The 22,566-nt window shown below is 42.1% G+C and overlaps 1 protein-coding gene across 1 annotated transcript; it reads right to left on the reverse strand.

The window, feature by feature from the left end:
* Positions 1–348: 348 nt before the first annotated feature.
* LOC145394862 (uncharacterized) lies at positions 349–22,268 on the reverse strand. The gene is made up of 14 exons (XM_080268644.1): positions 22,153–22,268; positions 20,086–20,680; positions 18,180–18,377; positions 16,934–17,120; positions 14,459–14,664; positions 12,985–13,179; positions 11,289–11,466; positions 9,774–11,111; positions 6,673–9,008; positions 5,557–5,716; positions 3,700–4,132; positions 2,075–2,157; positions 1,110–1,273; positions 349–480 (listed from the first exon to the last, which is right to left on the reverse strand). The coding sequence occupies exons 1-14, from the start codon at positions 22,266–22,268 to the stop codon at positions 349–351; spliced, it is 6,321 nt and encodes a 2,106-aa protein (XP_080124770.1).
* Between the last annotated feature and the right edge of the window lie 298 nt (positions 22,269–22,566).

A 22,566-nucleotide genomic window follows, 5' to 3' on the forward strand; every position in this document is an offset into this window, starting at 1 on the left:
AAGGCATTAGACAGCTTGGAAAACTGCTGTAATGTCAATTATGACTTGCATATGGAACCATGGAAAAGAATGTAAAAAACTGATAATGATAAATATAAGATTACTGTTGTTTTCATTGTGGCTCTCATCTGATAAGGAACTGAACTCCATGGAATGCAGGAAGCCAGCCATGTCAGCCAGGCACTCTCAGAGCTGTTTTAATGAAGTTATGCTCAAGAATTGTTGGTGTTACGTAAGTGATGTGCATGAGGTGAGTAAGTGTGATGTGATATGATAAGGTACACAGCACATGTAAATTTTAACACAATAGTGTTCTCTATTAATTGTTACCCATATTGTCTTCTTGTATCAAGTGAGCTCTTCTTCTTCACGACTGGGTTGCTTTTTCGATTTGGATGGAGATTTCACCTTCCTCTTTTGGGGAGATCTCCTTGTCCTCTGTCTGTTCCTCTGACCAGGCTGAGTTCGGAAGGTGATGCACTGAAACAATGAAACAGGATTGCTGGGTCTTCAAAAAGGAACATCTGCTATCTCATGCTTTTACTGGTTGATAAGGAAAGTCATTACTGAACAGATAAGTACAGTATATGTAATAAGTTTAAGTCCCTGGGCAGCTAATCTGTTAATCAAGCATGCCTGTCAGTGAATCCAAGTTGCATTTAACCCCAAAGATTTTGAGAGCAGAATGGGGTGCCTCAGTGAAGAATAGTTGGTAATGAAAAGGTATTACTGAAATAATCAGTATACAAGAAAAACTTACTTCACCAGCCAAATGACCTGTTCATCAAGGATGCCCATCATTAAATTCACCTTTAATTTACCCCTACTGGCCTGGAGAGCATAATGGAGCTCCTTGATGAAGAATGGTTGGCAATGAAAAGATGTTACTGAAATGATGAGTATTAAAAAAAAGAAAAAAAAAAAAAAAATTGAGCCACCAGCCAACCAACCTGTTCATCAAGCATGTCTTTCAGTGAATTCAACTTACATTTAACCTCACTGTCCTTAAGAACATAATGCAACTCCCTGATGAAGAATGGTTGGTGATGAAAATTTATTACTGAAAGATGACCTAAAAAAAAAAAAAATCATATCACTAGGCAACCAACCTGTTCATCAAGCACATCCATTAGTGAATTCATCTTGCATTTAACCCCATTGGCCTTGAGAGCAGAACGCAACTCCTCAATGAAGAATGGCTGGTAGAGGAGAACCTTCTGGTGCAGCTCAGGGTCAGACTTGATGAATTCCAAGACTTGATTCACCAGGCTCACTGCAACAGGTGAAGGGCAATGTGTTTTGTGTGGTGGAAATTCAAGCCAACCTCACTATACGATTGACTGTTATCGTTCATGTACACAATCTTAGCATTTTACCATCATTATACACTTGTCATTTTCATTTGTATGATCTTTACAACCCTCTACAAAAGATCTTTTTCCAATATATGATGACTGACTTCACTCATTTCACTGCTACGATCCCTGCATTCAACATACAGTCAATTGTTCTTCAACTGGTTTTCAAGGAACATAACCTGATTGTATACCAGGGTTGGCTTTAAGGTAAACTTTTTTTTTTTTTTTTTCACTTAACAAAGATCCCCAATGCATTTCAGCCAAGGTCATGGCCAGATGTAGTCAGACTATGGGATAATTCTGAAAACTAGAAAAGAAGTCTCATTCTTACCCCAACTAATTCTTCCTCTGTCCCCCCCCCCCTTCTTCCCTCTGACAACAGCAAGCTCCATAACATTTTAGCATCTTCCTTTATAGAGACACAACTGTTTGCTCCTGACTACTGTGGGCATACTGCTAAGGGGGCATTAGAAAGGAGAGCCTTCATGCAGCTGCTCCACTGCCTGCTTATACAAAGTCCCTCAACTCCCTCCCAATTCCCTGAAAGCCTGGTGAGCTGGAGCAGGAGGGGAGCTTCATTCCACAGTCCACCAGGTTCACATTCAGATGAGCCTGGGCTGTAACTACTACCACTATTGGTGCTAAGAGCTCAGGGTGGGGAGTATGCTTTGCTGTATGTGTACCAGTGTTACTAAGGGTTTCTTTGTATACTATACCTTGCTGAGTGGATGTGATACACTCATTTGCCACATCTGCAGCATAAGACTCCTCAAAGCACTCCAACTCAGAGCTCTCAGTGCTGAAAGAAATGCCATAAATTATATCAGCACTAAATTACTACACAATGACGCAATGATACCTATTCTCTCTTGCTCACACTTCATTAACTCCTTCAAACCCAAGGAATTTTTTTTTTTTTTAAGACAATTCAACTTAGAGAACTCCTAGAATCCTGGCTCCACCTCAGAGGCCTAATCATGCGCAGATACTATTTTCGCACCCAGACACTGCCACTAGTTTTAAAGTTAAGTAAAATTTTCTACGGCAATGACAACGATAACAAAAACAATACAACCTTTCACCCTTTGTAAGGTGCCAAGTACCTCTTTTTAGGTGAATAAAATTACCGTGTGATATCCAGAACTAAATGCCCTCCTAGTGATGTCCTGCTGTAAAACAGATTAATTCTACACTTATACGCTGCACCAGTTGAGGCAGATGGGACTTGAATGTACTGGTGTTCTGATGAGGAAGGGTAGATTGAGATGGTCTGAGCATGTTGAAAGGATGGAGAATGACAACTGGGTATGGAAGATAAGAGGTGTGAATGTCGAGTGTAGGAATGTGAAACGAAGATCAAAAAAGATCTGGGACAAGGCCACAGAGTGTGACCTCTGGGAAAAGAGAATGAATTAGGACGCTGCCAGAGATCAAGCAGTGTGGAGAGCCGCCATTCAGTGACAAAGGCCTATGCGTGAAAACATGCTGGAGCCTTTATAAACGGTACTATACTGATATGAAGAAGCAGTATAGTAGTTGTATTCCCAGGTTCATCTGTAATATGAACCTGATGAACTACTGGGTCAAGTTACCCTTCTCCTGCAAGCCACCTTCCTCTTTTCGGGGGTCAGGGAGGGAAATGAGGGATGTTTGTACAACCAGGAAGTGGAACTGCCCAGTCATATCAGTGCCAACACATGAACAGGTGCCTCTCCAGCACCTCAACACTTATATAAAAAAGCTAATCACATACAGTAGTTCACTATCTAACTGAACTCTTACCTAACCCCACTAAAATCTGTTAATACTCTGACGTCATCTCATTAGATTACTACATATAACCACCATAAATGAGAAGAGATGTTAGGTTCTGGTAAAGATTAGGAGTAAGACAACATCCACATCCAATGCTTGATGGTGCAGGTGGGAGTTCTGCACCAGTGTAATTCATAGCAGTACCTGCACTTGTTCACTGGCGCCACTAGTATAGGTTACACTGATGCAAAACTCCCACCACGAACACACACACAACCACATCAGCAAGCATTTAAGGGTATGCACATTTTAAGGGGATCAAGCACCGAAGCATTAATTAGTCAGAAACTGCCTTCAAAGTTCAGCAGTATTCTGTCAGTAGAATCTCTGTTATTAATTAAGGCTGAGGGTTGATTTTTGGTCAAATTTCAAATATTGTTATGCCCTTCTAACCAAACCATGGGATCGAGGAGGGAAGAAAATAGTATTTAATATGAAAAAACATTTCATGGTCTCAGGTGGCACTCAAGCCTTTTAAGATAGGCATACTCTCATTTGGTGTGAACATGGCCTGACAAACACACACCTTGTTGTTGACGTCTGAGAGGAGTTCAGCTGGTCACTCTCATCATCCACATCTGGAGACTCGCTGGACTTCGTGGCTCTTGATGTCCCTGCATGTACCCTTTTGGTTTTCCGTTCACCTGCTGATGCTGACTTTCCTGTTCCCCTACTTCCCCTTCCTGCTGCTGATGACTTTTCTCTCCCAATATTTTCATCAACTGGCTCTCCAGCTCTCTCTGTGTCTCTCCCTCTTACTTTTCCTCCTCTCCTACCTCTTCCTTTCCCTCTGATGCCCTGCTCCTCTGCTGTCTTTCCCCCTTTTCCTTCGACTCCATCTCCTGTTAATTTTCTCCTCTTGCTCCTGCCTTCCAGTTCTTCACTTGTGGAAACTGATGGGCTCTTTGCTGAAAAACCATCTCCTCTGTTCTCTGCTGGAGCCTGAACTCTCTTGTTAGCTGTCAGTTAAGAATTAAAGCTTATCACAATAAAGGCATGAGACTACACTGTTTTTATGCTAACTTGGCACAGATATTTGTCCTTTTGCAGCTTTTAGCTCAGAGGCAGAAAAGACAATACTAAGGCTCTACATCCTTTCCACACTACTTCATGACCAGCATTAAATTCTAGCGATCATCTATTGCTAAAACTCAGAATTAGAGATGGAGAGATGACATTATTAGGCCAAGTTAGGGTAAGAGCAGTATACCTGTCAGTATAAAATGAAGCTAAGCAAAGTACATTATTATTACTGTAACACTGCTATCATCATCACAAACTTTGGTTAGTGTACTACTACTACTTCATCATCTCATCATCATTATCATCATCATCCTGTCCCAGTTTGCTCCATATCAACAGGGGCATAAGGGCCCAGAGCTAGGCTACCTAATCATAACAAGGTAAGTGACCAGCCTCACTAGCCCATGAGTGGCATTATGTTTGCAAGAAACCCCAACCACTCCTCAGATGAGACCCTTAGAGTCCATCCAGCTCCATTTTAATTTTGTAACGGTATAACTTTCAGATACACATATGGTACTATGATTAACAGGTCTGTCCCAATACCGGAATTCCTCTTCTGTTAACCCAAAATGCTATAGATACTGTACTGAAACTAGGCATCAAGACCCAGAGTCATCATAGCTGTATTTTTTCCTGCCACTTACAAATCAGGAGCACCATGAGGTCATAAATTGTGACCTCAGGGATAAGGAACTAAATAGCGAGGCTGCTAGAGATCGAGCAGCATGGAGGGCTGCCATCATCAAGACTGATGCATGCAAGCAAGTTGCAAGCTTTTTAAATGAATGAATGAACAAACAGACGAAGCAACTCAGAAGTGTCAATATTGAAATAGAGAAAACAGGAGATAGAACACGAAATTTTAGACACATGGCGCAGTTGGAGGTCCTCCACAGACAGCCTATTATTTTTATGTCACTGCTCTGTGGAGGAACTACAAAGATCATCATCCCATTCATTGCCAGACGCCATGTATCCCAGACAGGGTGGCCAAGGGCTTAGAGTTAATTGTTTTACAGGGAGGGGCACTAATCCTCCACCAACCCCACTTGACGTAGGGATGGATAAAAAATTTGTTGTCTAACCTCCAGTTTCTCAGTAATTTAACATATTCTGAGGTACTCCACGGGGCTCCTCAAGTAGGGTGAGGCTGGATCCAAATACAAGCAAATAAAAATTAAGAAAACAGAACCAGATTATAATATTCCTTTACTTAAGCAGTCTTACGGATTGAAAACGGGGAGCTACAATGTACACCAGGACTGTGCTTATAGAACAGTCCCAAAGAAACAAATGCTTACCTGCTCAGCCAGACAGACTGAGGTTAGGAGCAATGACAACAGCAACCCAGACTTACGTGGGTCAGCACACGAGGGCTTGTGTTGAGGTGTGTCTGTAAATGTGGTGTCTGCCTCGCTGTCGGTCACCAGAGGGTGTGTCTGGTCGTATAGGTGCTGGAGCAACACCACCGCCTTCCGTCGCCCAATAGTACGAACACCATATTTCTGAAGCTCTTTCTGTGGGTCATCATTAAGTACAGTTGTTGCAATAATTATACATCATTATCATTATCATCATCAACATCATCATAATCATCATCATCCAGACCTCTTTTCCCACCAAAGAATGGGATGAGGTAAGGTCCACAGAGCAAGCAAAAACCTGACAAGAGGAACTTACACAAAGCCTGCACACCTGAGCGAACCATACTCTCATTCACTCAGTACTCAAATCCCGTATATGCTTACCATCACCATCACCATCATCATCACCATCATCATCATCATCATCATCATTCAGTTCTCTTTTCCCACTAGGGGTATGGTTAGGTAGGGTCCACAGGGCAAGAAAGAACCTTATAGAACTAATCAAAAATCTACTGAACTGAATGGGCCACACTCTCATTCACCCATCATCCAATCCCCTGGAATCCTGACTCCACCTCAAGGGAATACACATCCACAATTACACTCTATCCACTTGAAACTACATTAAATTAGTCTATAAACTAATAAGCAATTGCTCCAATAATCTGTCTACACTATTCCAATATAAGCACTGGAGTAAAATACTTTATAATTGTGCAGTACTGTTCATCAATCAATACGGCATTTCATTATCAAAGACTCCAAGTAAAGCAGGCATATTACACAAATGCTTATTCCATTCCTCACATTTTTGCTTTGTGCACGGAGAATACTAGAGTTTTGGGGATTATACAGTATATTATATAAGACCAAGTTCTTAAAAATGAGCCCAATAATGTATTTTTCAGTTTATTTCTGTTACCTTCAGATATTTATCTAGCTTAGGAGAGTCTTTTTAATCTAGACAGGTTAGGTATAGTTTTCACGAACCTCTTCACTACTATATTTTTTGACACTGAATAAAACTGCCTGATGGCAGCCTTATTACAATGAAAAATACATCCAACTAAAGCATTTACGTTACAAAATAAACTGCAGCTCCCTACCTTAAGCTGAGGAGAGGTCATGGTCTTGTAGTCAGGCATGGGTGTCACTGTGTTGCCGGCTTTGCACTGCTTGCCTAGAGGTGTGAACGGATCACCAGATGGCCTGACGTTTTCCATATCCTTTCCTCTACACATGTCACCTTCATCCAGTACTTCACATTCACTTGTATAATGGTCTAGATCAGGATTTTCTCTGCCTCTTGCATTCTTGCCCTTGTTTTCATCACCATCTCTCAATGGCCGGCTGTCTCCCACATCCTTTCCTTTGCACGCATCACCATTATCATCTAATACTTCACACTCATTCCAAAAACAGTCTAAATTTCTTCTGGCTCTTGCACTCTTGTCCTTATTTTGATCACCTTCTGTGCATGTGTCATCCATCTCAAAGGCTTTCAGTACCAAGGAACACTCTAATTCAGCGGCTGCTTCTGCCAGTGTGTTATCCCCAGGACCTGCCACGCTACTTGTTCCACTGCCAAACTGAAATCCCTCATTTGGAGTAGAGTAAGCATTCTGAGATTTTGGAGAATGGATGCGCTGGGGAGTACTAGGAGTCAGCAATGATTGGAGCTTAACAGTGGATTCCTGCTCTACTGGTGAATTGTGGGTGGAAGCAAAACCAGTAGTTGATTTTTGCTTCTCAGGAGACTTCAGTTCTAGATTCTCCCCTGATTTCTTCTCACCACCCTCTCCAATGTGCAAAGATTTGTCTGGGGTAGGTAAACATTCCACCGGAGCTGAATCAAAGCACATGACATCATCGTAGTCATCCCAAACACTGCTGATGTGCCCTTCACTCAATCTCTCACACACTGCTCTCTCTGGGCTTTCGGGCACAATTCTGTCAGCCTGGCTTACTCTCACTTCATCTCTTTCATCAGCTACACTGGACTCTCTGAGGATGGAGGTGTCAGAGCCAAGACATAAATCTGAGGTCTTGCATATATCTGAGGTCGTCGCTTCTCTGTCCCGCTCAAGACGGATTGGAGAATCAGAGCCAAGACATAGATCTGTCAGCGGTTCTTTGCCCTCCTCATCCTTGTCCATGTCACAGTTGGAAGCTTCAGAGTCACTCAGTGTTAGATCTATCGTGTCGCCATCCATCTCACCATCCTCACCTTCCACAGATTTTGAATGGCTGGACATGCCTATATCCTCACTGCTCCTTGCTCCAGGCTTTTCTTTACTCTCAAAAGTTCCCATCGAAACCTTTAGCTTAGACACCCCAACATCCTCATTATCTTTTGCTCTAGGCTGTTCTTTATTCTCACAAGTTCCCAGGGAAAAGTTTTCCTCATGTGGAGGTTTCGTCTGACCATTCACATCAAACTCTGGTGAATGCACAGGCAGATGGCAGTGCAATGCTTTTTCATTAAGGACCAAGGGGAGAGATTTGTTAGGTGAGCTAAAGTCTACAGCAGCTTGGCAAGGCTCATCTGCTGGAGAATGGATGAGTGATACCAGGGCTGGGGATCTTGAAGGGGTAGAGATGAAACTAGTATTCTTCTCTGGAACAGTTACATCAAACAGGTCTGGTGACTGAGAACCATGCTGAAGCTGATGACACAGTTCTTCATGATTATCTTTGATGCTGCTGATTATTTTAGGCGAAGTTATAATTTCTTTGCTCTTGTATTCTTCCACCTTGTTCTGATGTCCTTCTTCCCCCAGTAAGGTTTTAGTATTTCCAGTTTGGCCTCTAACTGTATTAGTGTTTGGAGATCCTTTTTCCTCTGGTATATTTACAGTCTTTCCACTCTGATCTCCTATTCTGTTACTACTGTTTAAACTAGCCTGTCTTATCTGATCTCTTCTTGTGTTTGTACTATTTTTAAACAGGGATTCAAGAAAATTGATCAGATCACCGCACCTATATTGAAGGGCCAAATCAAATACATCCATCAACAAAGGATCCTCTTTAACCTGCACCTCACATGTTCCCGAGTAGAGATATCGCAGGAACACTCGAGCAGCTTCACGTGACACGCCATCCCAAGTTAATGCCATCTTGGAATCAACTGCTTCCTTGTACAGCTGGGGGCACCTTGCGAGAAAGACCAGCGAGTGAGTGGACTGTGTTGTGCCATCCGAAGTTAAAATGGAAATGTCAGATTGGTTCCCACTTGCAAATAAATCATCCCAGGCCCCACTCAGCTGATTCAACATGCTCAGCTGATGATCTTGTGGAATCTTGTTTTGTGGCCAAGCATCCTCTCCCCATTTTTTCACTTGTTCCATTTCCCTATTATTCTCATTAATGCTTCCATGTTTTTTACCACTGCTGATAGTGTCTTTCTCATTCTCTGAATCTATACAATCATCTTTTCTCATCTCTGTAGGGAGTATTATTTTCTTATCCTCACCATTATCATCCTGACTTTTTCTCCCACATTCACTAATGCTTTCACATTTTTTTTGACTACTAACAGTGTCTTTCTCACTCTCAGAATCTGTGCCACTGCCTTTTCCCCTTCCTCTTACAACTTTTATTCTCTTGTCATCATCATCCTGACTTCCTTCCCCACTTTTACTACCCCTTCCATGTTTTTTTCCATGGTTAACACTGCTTGTTTTGCTTTCAGAGCTTGCACTTTCTCTCCTTTCTTCATGCCTATTCCTCCTCTGTCTTCCCTCAGTAGCCTTACATTCCTCTGCTCTCTTCTCATTAATCCAATCATTGTTTCTCTCTTCAGGGATCCCCATCTTTCCAGTACTCTCTTCACTCCTTTGTCTTTTTTCATCAATCCTGTCACCACTTTCTTCCTTACACATACTTTTATCTTCGCTTTCTCCTTTTTCTCTGCTTCTGTGCTGGCTTTTCTCTTTCTCTCCAATCCCTCCTCTCTTTTCTTGTCTCACTCCTCTCTTTCCATCACCTTTTCCTTGCCTACCTTCACTTTCTATATTTTTTCTCTCCTTACTTAAACTGCCACCAGTTTTTTCAGAGGTATCCACACTCCCTTTGGAAAGTCCCTCCACTTCCTCGTCACCTATACTTATGCAATCACCGAGAATACTATTAATATTACTATCCTTAAGACCTATACTACCAGGGGCACTACTAGTATTACCATCCTTACTATTTACAGCTGACTGACTTGCCTTCAACCTGTTAGCAACTGGCAGATCATCATTTTCTCTCAATAAATCTACCTCTGACTCCTTACTATTTCTCAGACTGGTGCATTTCCGTTTATTTCTTTCATCCTCCTCAGCAACATCTACCAAAGGGGTATGTGTATTGTGTTCTCTCTCCCTTGCAAGATCAGTTTTCAATCTCTTCTGAGGTGAATCTTCCTCATTACATGTGGCATCAAATTTATTAACCTGTTTGTTCCTCCTTTCAAAATTTGCTTTCTTCCCACCCACAGAACTTGTAAAATCTTTCCTCCCTGTTTTTAAAGGAGAATCAAAATCTCTCTCTTCCTCAGAAAAAGCTTGAGTAGCATCAGAATCCCCAGAGAAGTAACATGTACTTGCCTTCTCACTCGCACTGAAAACCTGAGTCTTTGTAGAATTTCCCGACTCTCTAGAAATATCGGCAACGTTATCTTCATCAAAGGCTTCAATTGCAAGAGAGTCAGTCAGGTTATCAAAAGCCACTGTTGCATGTGAGCCATCAGAGGTGCCAGAAATGTTACCCATGTCCCCTATCGTCATCTGAGGGGAACCAGACCTTTCTGCATGTCCAGAGAGCGTGCTGTCATATTTACTGTCACTGCCTCCATCATCAGCTCCCTTGGGCTTATCATGTTTCTCAGAATGGTCAAATGAATCGTGAAACTCTGATGCTGATTCTGTAGACTCTTTTGCATGTCCAGTGATAGTACCGCCACCACCATCAGCTCCATCAATGGGCTTATCTCGTCTTTCAGAAAAGTCAAGAGAATCGTGAAACTCGGCTGTTGACTTTGTAGCTGGTGCTGCTCCTGATTTACTCACAAATACTTCTACAACTTCACAATCTGAATTATCACCCTCTGAATCACCAGGCAGATGTTTCTTCTGTGACCTGTGAGTCTCATCATAGTCCATTTCCTCATGGCTTCTCTTATGACTGGCAGTAGTCAACGTATTTTCATTATCAACACTAGATTTTCCCTTTTCATCTGTGCATGTTTCTGAGAAGTGGATATTATCACTCTTATTGCCTTTACTATCACTGCAATCTTTTTGATCATCTAGAATTGCTCCTAAAATCTCAGTGCTTACTTTTATATCATCATTGTCCTCTTTACAACTCACAACAATATTGCTTTCTGTTACATTATCCTCTCTTTCCCCCTTAATGCTTCTCTCATTTGGGGTTGTTCCTGAAGTTTGGCTGCCACCTTTGCTTTCTGTATTATCAGCAGCCAAATTCTGTGATTCTATTTTTATTCCTGATAAAGGCAAAGGACCGGATATTTGATCAGATGATGGTAAGGTGACTGAATCTGCAAGTGTAGCAGAAGTCAGAGATGGGGTACAGGTATTAACAACCAAATTACAACCCTGAGATGGTGACTTAGGCCCTATCAATGCATCACAAGTGTTATGTATGGGTGACTGTGGCTCTTCTTTAGTCCCTGGTGATTCCACTGACCAGAATCCCTGACCAGCTTGCAACGTACAATTCACATCCAGCTCATTTGATTCCACAGCACAAGACTGGTGTCCTGCCAGCTCTAACTCCACATCCCCCACCTCTCCAGTCATGTTGAAAGTCTCCTGTGAGCCAAGAAGTTCCGCAAGAACCAGCTGGGTGCAGTAGGCGTCAACCACACCATCTTCTCCCTCACACTCTGAGTCCTCGCTCTGAAAATATAAGCATCGAGGATTTGGTAACCTGAAATCAAGAATATCATCATCATCATCATTATTATTATTATTATTATCCAGACCTTCTTAGGATGTGGTGAGATAGGGTCCGATAAGCTTTAAAAAAAAAAAAAAAAAAAAACACACACACACACACACACTAATCACAGTTTGCCTAACTGAATGGGCCACACTCCCATTCACTCACCATTCAAGTTTCAGGAATCCTGGCTCCATCTGATACCGTAGGTATAAACTTGCTCCACATGTAGCTTCCCATTCATCCATCCAACAGTGTCAATCCAACAACTGTCCGATTAAAACGAGGTGCCATACCCTGGTCATACACTCCTCCAAACAAAATTCATCCAGCCAGCTCAGTCCTTTGTCATTTTTATTTTTATTTTATTCTTGCTGGACCAGAAAATTTGTGCTAAGGTCTGGAGGGAATGTAGCAGTAAAAACGTCAATAAAGGCTATGTTTATCTTTGCTAGTTCAAAAACTGCCTTCCACCCCAAGCAAAAGAATCAGTAGCAGCAAGAAAACACCTAAGGGTAAAAGATAAAGACTGGCAAGAAGTGATTGATGGATGAACAGAAAAAAAAAAAAAAAAAAAAAACTCAAACATTTGGAAGCCTTGGAAATTTGGGTTAGACGGACAGGAATCTCAGACCTCTTCAGTCACCTCCTTAACTGCACTTTAACTTGTCCTAACTTTTCATCCATTTGTGACTTAGTTCACACAGCTCAGCAGCACAAGACAATGCCATGGCTCTACATCCTTTCCACAGCACTTCTTCATGACTAGGATCATACTTTAGTGTTTAAATACTACGGTATTACAATTCTACAGTCAAGACAGCGATGGCAAGTTGAGGCCCAGTTACAGTAAAAAGGATTTAGCTATTCTCTGCAACTCAATGTATGGCCACAGCTTGGAGAAGGTGAAGTGGTCCAGTGGCTGTTAATTGCTGTGGGCGGCATTCAATAGGCTTGGGGGAATCCTCCTACAGTGATGGGGTAGTGAAAGCTATATTAAACCCCTCCAATACAGGAAGTTTATCATGAAGTGAATCTAATCATCTGGAGTTAGGGAGACTAAAATAGAACCTATCTTCTGAATGATGCTGTTGATGTAGCTGCAGGTTCATCTGGATGTGAAACCAGTGGATCCTCCTGCTGCAGTCTACCGTCCTTCTTTCAGGGCACAGGGTGAAGAGATGAGGGATGTTTGTATAAACAGACAACTCCACCACTTGGTTATATCAGTGCAACAACACAAAGGCCTCCCCCTCCACCACCTGCCCTCTAAACGAAGAAGTTTAAATGTGTCCTACCTCCTCCTCTCTGCTGCAGTCTAACATCTCTGCTTTCTGTGGACAGGATGAGAGATAAGGGACACTTGTATAGCAAGGCAGCTCCACCTCCAGGCTATATCAGTGCCACCACATGAAGGAATCCCTTTCCTGCACCAGTCCGCTATATGAAGGGGTTAAAATGTGTCCTACCTCCTTCTCCTCCTCCTCTTCAGTGTCCTGCAGGGCAGTGGTAAGGTTGAGTCGGCCAGGGATCTGTGACAACCTCTTCAGTAGCCCCCCAACAGGTATATTCTGGGGCTCGATGTATGGCTGCAGCTCAGACACATAAAAGTCCTCCAGTGGTTGTTTATCAGTGCTGTGAGCTGCATTCCACACACTACAGGTCTGGGGAGTAAAGGGAAATGATGTATTTTTTGCTTATTGCCCAGCTTCCCAGTAAGACACTCAAGCTACTAGACTTTAACTCATCATTCTCATTGTCGTCGTCGTCGTCGTCATCATCATCATCACTCTCGTCATCACTGTCATCATCACCATCACAGTCAGCATCATCAATGTCATTATCACCATCATTACTACCATCATCTTCATCATCATCATCCAAAAATTTTTTCCAACCTAAGCATGAAGAAAGTAAGGTACCGAGAGGGGGGGGGGGGAAGTCTGCCCATCTGAATGGATCACATTCTTATTCACTCATCATTCAAGATCCTGGAGTCCTGGCTCCACCTCACAGGTATATACATCCACACCAACACACTTCATATAACCTTTTCACTACTGCATTCTGCACACTCACCTCATCCTGATGAAGATCTAGTCTTCCTCTTATTTTAGGAAAAGGCAATGCAGTTTCATGTGGAAACCTATTAAAGCTGATAATGGCAATAGGAGCACAAGGACTGCTGATGATAATTAGAATGCAGTAAAGGTATTTACTCATATACTGTATACATGAACTACAGGTTGTACTAACATTGTACCATAAAGCACCCTCATCCGTATGGGGCTCAGATGCACCTCGCCACTCCAGGTGTAAAAGACTGTGACTGTCATGTAACTATGACAATTTTCTTTCGGATCCAAACACACTGACCTATTGCAATGTGGATGGTTGTGAATTAATGGTCTTCCAGTCATGATGGGTGACAAGTTGTATATATAGTAACAACAGGTTGATGCTGTTAATGGTAACAGGGGTAGAATGGTTCATGATGATAAGTCAGAATGCTATAAATGTATGTCAGATCTCATACAAGAAGACTAGCTGTTAACTATCACCAAGAACTTACTTGGTAGCAGGCGTCAGTTTAGTGCTGACCAACCATCTGGAGGATGCTCCACGTGGTGGGTGTGAGCCCCACCAACTGCCTCGGAATTTGTAAGATGGACACCCACAAATAAATGTTTTGTCTGTAACAATCAAATAACCAAACCTACACCTAACACTCTCTGCTTCAACTGTCTCCTGTTTCATTTGCGCCCTGTATCTGTCTTACACTCCTTCTATTTCCCCCATGACGTGTCAAGTGGGGTTGGTGGAGGATTAGTGCCCCTCCCTGTAAAACAATTAACTCTAAGCCCTTGGCCACCCCATCTGGGATACATGGCGTCTGGCAATGAATGAATGAAATGAAACTTTACAACTATATCACACACTCACCTCATCACGATAATGAGCTAGTCTGCCTCTTACTCTCAGAGAGGCATTGCAGTCCCACTTGGAAACCTCTTGATGTTCCTCACAGGCCAGCAGTGCAGCAACCTTCTCACTGATCAGTCTCTCTCGCTCCTCAGCCGTCCGACACGCCAAGGTACTGTTTGCCTTGTATCTGTTTCTTGACTTATTTCTATTTGGTTTTGGTGGCTCTGTTTCAAGAAATATATTTTCAAGAACTACTGTCTTATGTTAGTTTCAGCTCCATCGATTTAGATATATCTTAAAGAAACATTTGTCCAATGTAAGTCATCATCCAATCCTACATTGCCCCACGAAGAGCGTAGGAGCCTGGGGCTAGGCAGTTGGTCCTGACATTTAAGATGAGAGTGACCAGCCTCAGTCATCCCTGAGTGGCATTACATAAGCAATCAACCCCAACCACCCCATGGATATAAACCTTCAAAGGCTCAATCCGATTGGAGTGCAATAATTACCCACTAAACCACCAGGTGCCAAAATTTGGTTATATGGTTACCACCCAGCATAGTAAATGGTTTCCTGGTGTACAGGAAACCATTTGGCTTGTCACTCAGTGTAGAGTCACCCACAAGCAGAAGGAAGAGGAAAGAATGAAGGAAAGAAAGACGAAAGAGAGAGTGTAAAGTCACCCATAGGCAGAAGGACGAGGAAAGACTGAAGGAAAGAAGGACAGAAGAGGATGGAAGGAAAGAAGGATGGAGGAAAGGGCAGACACCCGAAAGCAGCACTACATTGAGTGAGTGGATGGTACAGCAACAAAAATGCTACTAAAAAAAAAAATTTGATGTGTCAACAAAGACAGTTGTGCATAAGCACAGACTCTCATATTTCAAACACATGGTAAGGAAGCTTTATTATATAAGACATAGGCCTACAGTACAGTAACCTCTCAACTAACGCAAGTTTAAACAGCGCATTCTCGTTTTAACACGAGCAAATATTTAAGGAGATATGTTTAACTAACAAGGTTTTCTCGATTTAACGCAACTTTACACGTATGTGATGTTTTCAAATTAGCTGCGCGCACCTTGGACAGTCCTGAGCTGATAGACCGTCTCGGGAACGGTTTAATTCATTCAGTTGAAAAAAAAACACATATATATTGTATCTGTTTCATTATGGTAAATTAAGTCTTTACATATCAGGACAGCAGAGTGAGGAGGGGGAGCAGCGGGAGGTGGGGGAGGGCGGGAGGTGGGGAAGCGGGGTGAGGAAGGACAGCAGTAGACGACGAGTGATGCATAGATGAAGTGATTCCGTGTGTTGTTATTGTTTGTGACCTAATTACTGTAATGAAAATGCTGCTTTTACTGTATTGTTTCTATGACCTACTAATGCATTAATAATGTTGAGGAACTTTCACAATGCCGTGAAAGAGGCAAAATTGAAAGAAAATCCACGTAAAAAACGAAAACAGTACTGTATGCATTTGGGGAGAAGTAAACAATGCTTCGGCCCAGCTAGGGTTCAAATGTTGTTTATTTCTCCCCAAATATACTGTTTTTTTTTATAACGTGGATTTTCTTTCAAATTAATACTGTTGTTTTTAAGTTTAGAGTAGCATAACTTCCCAAATGGGTAGACTTTCCCAGAGTCAGGAACATAACCCCCAATATTACCACTGTTTCTTATGGGAAAATTATGTTTAAATAATGCGTTTTTAGATAACGCGACCTCTCCAGGAACATAACCCTCGCGTTATCTGGGAAGTTACTGTACTTGGACTCAGCATTAAATGACAACAATAAAAATAATAACAATAACAATTTAAAAATATAATTAAATAATAATAATAATAATCTGATCTCTTCTCTCTCAAAACCAGCAGTTCTACAGCAATTCACTAGCATTAGACATACATGAACACTTTTACACTTTCAAAAATCATAATATCATCCATATACAACACCAACTTGGCCAGTAAAAGGGGCAGCAATTAAACCCTATAAATGAAGAGAGAGAGAGAGAGAGAGAGAGAGAGAGAGAGAGACAGGACAGACAGACAGACAGACAGACAGAGACTTCTACTGTCCAAGAGGTGAAGGAACTGATCAAACATGTACACACTTACCAACACTATAAACACAACATAAAAAATAAAACACTAGAGCTGTACTGGCCATAAGATGACTAAAATGGACAGAATTTAGCCACGCCAATGCAAGTGAAAGTTAACAGTACTGGTACATTCCTATCTTCATCATCAAAATGGCCAAGTTCAGGATCCAGAAAAGGGGAATGGTTTTATGTACGACAGTTATCATTGGTAGACATCAGGAAGGGCATCCGGTCATAAAATGCTACACGCTCCAGTCCAAAGTCCTCTACCCTGGGGCAACGCCTTAGCCCTTCGGGGATACCTGGCGTAAAACCATAAATAAAAATAAAATAAGTTGTCCTGATCATGAGAGAGATAGGGTGGGCATAGCGCAGCCTTACCAGAACAAGTCGAGGGCAAGAGAACCGGCACCTTCCTCCTATCTTCATCAACAATGTGGCCAAGTCCCAGTGCCAGCAGCTTCTCTTCATTCTCAGCCCTGTCCTCAGCCTCCCTCTCGGCCATAGACCGAGAGAGAGCCATAGCCATCTGCATGTCTGGGTCTTTCTTGCTGGTTTTTCTTGAAAACTTGTTCTGAAACAAGTACTTAACTTGTGTAGAAAGCAGTCATACAAAGAGAAGGGCATAAAATCAGAGTACAACAATCCCTCATCTTTCACAGGGGTTACATTACATGGTCACCTGCAAGAAATGTATTTTGCAAAGTTGTATAACCCTTAAAAAAGGTCTACCACAGCAATTATTTAACAACCAGTATGGTATATCATCTAATCATGGCCTAAAAACCCTCTGTTGTGTCCTAAGCATCACCACATTTCAGAATCAACTTCTTTGAAGTGTGTTTTGAAATTATTTGATTAAAATTTTGTTAAATTGTCCAAAAATATACCTAAAAAGTGTATTTTGCAATGGTTTACTCACCTATGATAAAACAGGGCCATCAATGGTAAGTGCCCTGAAAAATGAGGGATGACTGTACAATATCAACTTTTTTTCAATGTTTCACTCCTCAGGGCTTTTTCATGAGGGCAAAACACCATAACAGTGTCGATCCTACACTCTGCTTTTGACCATTTCCTGTGTTCATTACTTTAATTGTGCCATTCACTCACTGTTTTCATTTTCACAAGGCAAACATGGGCATAAAAGTCACCATCCTCATTTTGATTTAACTGCTTCGCTAAGATGACATACAGTTGCTCTCGCCAGACAGTTTTATTCACCTCTGGGCAGACTTTTCAAAGTGGAGGGGTTAGATATTGCCTTCATTAACCCTCTTCCCTGCAAGGTGTCTTCCTTAAGCTGAATATTATCAATAACACAGTTTGCAATAGTAAATAAGAAAAGGAAACTGAGAAGTAGTGTTCAAAATAAATTGCTATGGCTGAGAGGTGAAATCTCCAAAAACTACCTGGTATACAGTACAACCCTAAGGCTGCATCCACACCAACTGTTTACTGGTGCAGGTGGGAGTTCTGCATTGCTATAATCCATACAAATTCTCACACACAACCACCCATGTCCAGTGGGGCCACTTGTATGGGTTACAGTGATGCAATACTCCCACCCACACCCACCTGTGACAGTATGCATTTGGTGTGGTTGTGGTCTAAGGATCATAGTCACCTTCGTCGTCTTTTCTGTCCCTGTGTTCTTCCTGCCTCTGTCCGCTGGCTGGGCTGGTACAGGCAGGCCAAGTTCATTACGTTCCTCCGCCTGTTTTTCAACGAGCCGCGAGGCCAGAAGCAACTGTTCTGCAGAGAGATTGTGGCTGTTGGCACAACTCTTAATGTGGGAGATGCGCTGCAATTTTGAACTCATGCTCTGAAAAAAAATAAAAAATAAAAAAATAATGATAATAATAATCATCATCCACCCATCATCCAATCCTACATTGCCCCATGAGGAGGGTAGGAGCCCGGGGCTAGGCAGTTGATCCCGACATTTAAGATAAGAGTGACCAGCCTCACTCATCCCTGAATGGCATTACAAGAACAATCAACCTCAACCACCCCCTGGATATAAACCTTCATCGGCTCAATCCAATTGGAGCGCAATAATTACCCACTAAACCACCAGGCGTCAAAATTTGATTATATAGTTACCACCCAGCATAGTAAATGGTTTCCTGGTGTACTGGAAACCATTTGGCTTGTCACTCAGTGTAGAGTCACCCACAGGCAGAAGGAAGAGGAAGAAATGAAGTAAAATGAAGTAAAGAAAGACAGAAGAGGGAGTGTAAAATCACCCATAGGCAGAAGGACAAGGAAAGAATGAAAGAAAGATAGACAGAAGAGGATGGAAGGAAAGAAGGATGGAGGAGAGGAAAGGGCAGACACCCGACAGCAGCACTACATTGAGTGAGTGGATGGTGAGTGCCCCCACCTACCACAATCATCATCATAAAATAATTCACTCTCATCTTAAATGTCGGGACCAACTGCCTAGCCCCAGGCTCCTACACTCCTCATGGGGCAACGTAGGATTGGATGATGGATGGATGGATGGATAAAATAATAAGTAAATAAAAACTTTGTTACAGCCAAGACAGTCAGTCCTCACTTAAGCACTTAATCCTGGCGAAGAGGGACACCACCAAGCAGTGCCACCAACATAACCAGTGCTGCCCAGGTATACAAATGTCCCTAAACTCCATCCCTATCCTCCTAGACAGAGAATGTTGGACTGTAGAAAAAAGAGGGGCAACAGTCTGCAATCCACCAGGTTCTTGTTAATATGAGTCAAGGGTGAAAGGGTTAATGAGAGCTACTTCTCACCCTTCCAGTTCAAAAAGTCTCCCCTAAACTAAATCATACTGGCTGAAAATAGCAAGAATATGATGAATGACACAATATTGCAGGATTTAAGTCTAGGCTCAGCTTCCTGGTTCTACAAATGTTCCTCATTTCCCTCCCTGCTCCCTGAAAGGATGATGGTGGACAACAGAAGGGAAACTTCAGCCTGCAGTCATCAGTTTCACATTTCAGATGAGCCTGGAACCACAACAATAACAACAACAAAAACAAATGAAAGTCACTGCCCAACCTCTCATATTTAGCACAATGGAATGCACTAACCACTCTACAGTCACAGCCTACATTACAGCAAAGCACAATACATGCCACACTAAGACTCAGACACAACAATAACAATGGTATAAGAAACTTATAGGACAACCTCATACAAGCAGTTGCTTCCCTGCGGTTGACGAGTCTGCTGTGTCAAGCTTTAGCAGGATCGAGCAACAATAGTAGATCTTATATAACATTATGAAGTGTACCGGTATCTCATTCTAGCAAACTGTTTATTCTAGCTTTCTGAACTCTGACTCACCCCATCTTGGGGTGGAAAAGGATACCTGAAAAATGAAGATGATGATGATGATGATGATGATGATGATATGAATCGCTCACCCCATTTTCAGGTGCAAAAAGAGGTCTAGAAGATGATGGTGACAGTGATGATGATGATGATGATGATGATGACAGAATGGATCACTATTTACGGCAACAACTGTATAAAAATCACCCACCTTCATGCACACAGGACAGGGAAGCAATGGAGCTGAGTCTCCACTTTCCTCCTGCTCATTATCACCTTGGCTTCTCCCTCCATTCTCCTCTTCCTCTAGGCACTGTTTACGAGGAGACTTCTGCCCTGAACTTTCCCTCCTGGTTAACTTGAACTGCTGTAGACATACCCTGAAGTGCTCTGTGAACAAGGCAGACGGCACAATCACCTTACAGCAGGGACAAAGCTTTTCATCATCAGAGCAGAGGGATTTCTCAATTTCAACCAAAAAGTCATGATCTTGAACTTCCTCTTGACTCTCCACTTGCTTTTGATGGTCCTGTTTTTCAGGATCTGGCTGTGTGTCCTCAGCTGACAAGTTCGGGGGTTTTGCTTCTTCTTTTTCATCATCATCAGCAATGTCCACAATGGGAATTACTGAATGCTTGGGCTGACTACTCTCTTGTGAAGCACTTCTCATCTCTTGTGAAGCACTTCTCGTCTCTTGTGAAGCATTTTTCGTCCCTTGTGATGCACTTTTTGTCTCAGTTTTCTTGGGCCTCCCGCGAGACCTGGAAGAGCCCGATGATTTCTCTGTGCGTGGCTTCTTGGGCAATCTAAAAAAAAAAAAAAAAAAAGTGTAAATAGTAAAAAATAACAAGGAGAAAAGCAGTGAGAAAAAAATGCTATCTTAAACTCTAGTACTCTATTCAAACAAGAGAGACTTCCATGAGCCTGAATGTAAATACTGATAGCAATAATCCTGTCATGGCTGGAACACCCCTAATATTATTCCACTTAACACTAGACAATTTTATTTGGCTCAAAGTGGGTTGCAGGAGCCTGAAAATATTTATCACTTATGGTACCAATCAAGTTCAGCAGCATTTTCTCCCAACAGTGATATTTACTGGACATGATATATTAAACAGTGATACACTTCTGTCAGATACAACTAGGTACATCACATACAGTAACAGTCATTTACAGTAATCCATTTCAAACATGCATAAACCAATATGCATAAACTGGATGATCTAAAAACTACTTTCCCTTCCAGTGAAAACTAAGCAATAACAAACTCAAGATCCATTACTTTCAGACACTGGGACACACTGATGGGAAAGGCTGAAAACCAAAGACATGAGAAAGATGAAAGAGAACTTGCGATAAAAGAAGCCTTGTAACTCCCATAGCACTGGAAGATACGAGAACCTGGGACTTCTCATCATCACTGATTCATGTCCCAAGTACTGGTATGGAGCTATGTTAAGGATCACCATGCCCCATGTCAATACAGAAAAATGGATTAGGACACTGATGACATTCTTAAACAGGTATTGTAGGAACATGAATCTAATCAAAATATACTAAATGTGTACAGAAAAAATACACAAAAATGAGTTATTTAATCTGATAATTTGGACTGGATAACTGCAGCTATCCAGCAAATCCAGTCATACCGATGGGAGTCATCTCACACTGTTGTAATTCACTTTACAACTTCAGGACACTATCTCTATCTATCTATATACCTAGGCTGCTTCCCCCAAGGAAAGGGAGGTAGCCAAGACAGGATGACACACTCCCCATTTACTCATCCATTCACATCTTAGTCCCAAAGGGGAGAACGGACAGATCCTCACCGCACCACACCGCACAAGGGTCAACTGCGCAATGCAATCAGTGACATCTGCAGCAGGGCCCGACAGCAGAGCTGGTTTACCCCTGCCACATCATAACAGACCCATCCCCTTACCCGCACCTGACCTGACTGGGAGGTCCGGAGCTAATGTGGAAGATAAACGCGCAGATAAAGCATGATCTTTCAGGACACTGCTCATCAAAAACACATTAAAAGACATCATTAAGTAATTTAACTACAGCCCTGATATATCACTTATGGAGAGTTCAGAGGTGACCCAGTCCAAACAGTGATCCACAATATATGTGGTGAGAACCTGACAAAAATTATGGTAGTAACTGATGATGATAATGGCAAACGACGATGAAAAGTGCATGAAATTTTTTGGAATAAAAAATCCACATGCTACAACTTGGAATTTATTTACTTTATACACATTCTTACCTGAAGACTGGCTCAGCATCGAGGAAATCATCTGTAAAGTCACTGGAAGAAGCGTCTGCCAGTTCCCTCTCGTTCCGTCGCTTGCGTAACAGACGGGACTTGCAGCCTGCACTCATGTTGCCTACAGCCTGTCCACCATAAATTAGCGGAGATATTTGTCCTTTTCCAGCCTACTTCCTGAAGCTCAAGGGCAGAATAAGACAATGCTAAGGCTCCATATCCTTTCATATCAACTCTTCATGATTTTAGTTCATACACCTTAATTTAGTGGAGATTTTCGTTCTTTTCAGCATATTTCTCACGATTCAGTGGCAGAATATGGCAACAATTACTGCTCTACAGTCTCTACATCCTTTCCATAAGACTTCTTCATGACCAACATCATACTCTAGTGCTAATCTCTCATTAGAGCTA

Source organism: Coenobita brevimanus, chromosome 4, assembly GCF_032717465.1.
Source record: "Coenobita brevimanus isolate Jiangsu-jjx chromosome 4, ASM3271746v2, whole genome shotgun sequence".
NCBI lineage: Eukaryota > Metazoa > Arthropoda > Malacostraca > Decapoda > Coenobitidae > Coenobita > Coenobita brevimanus.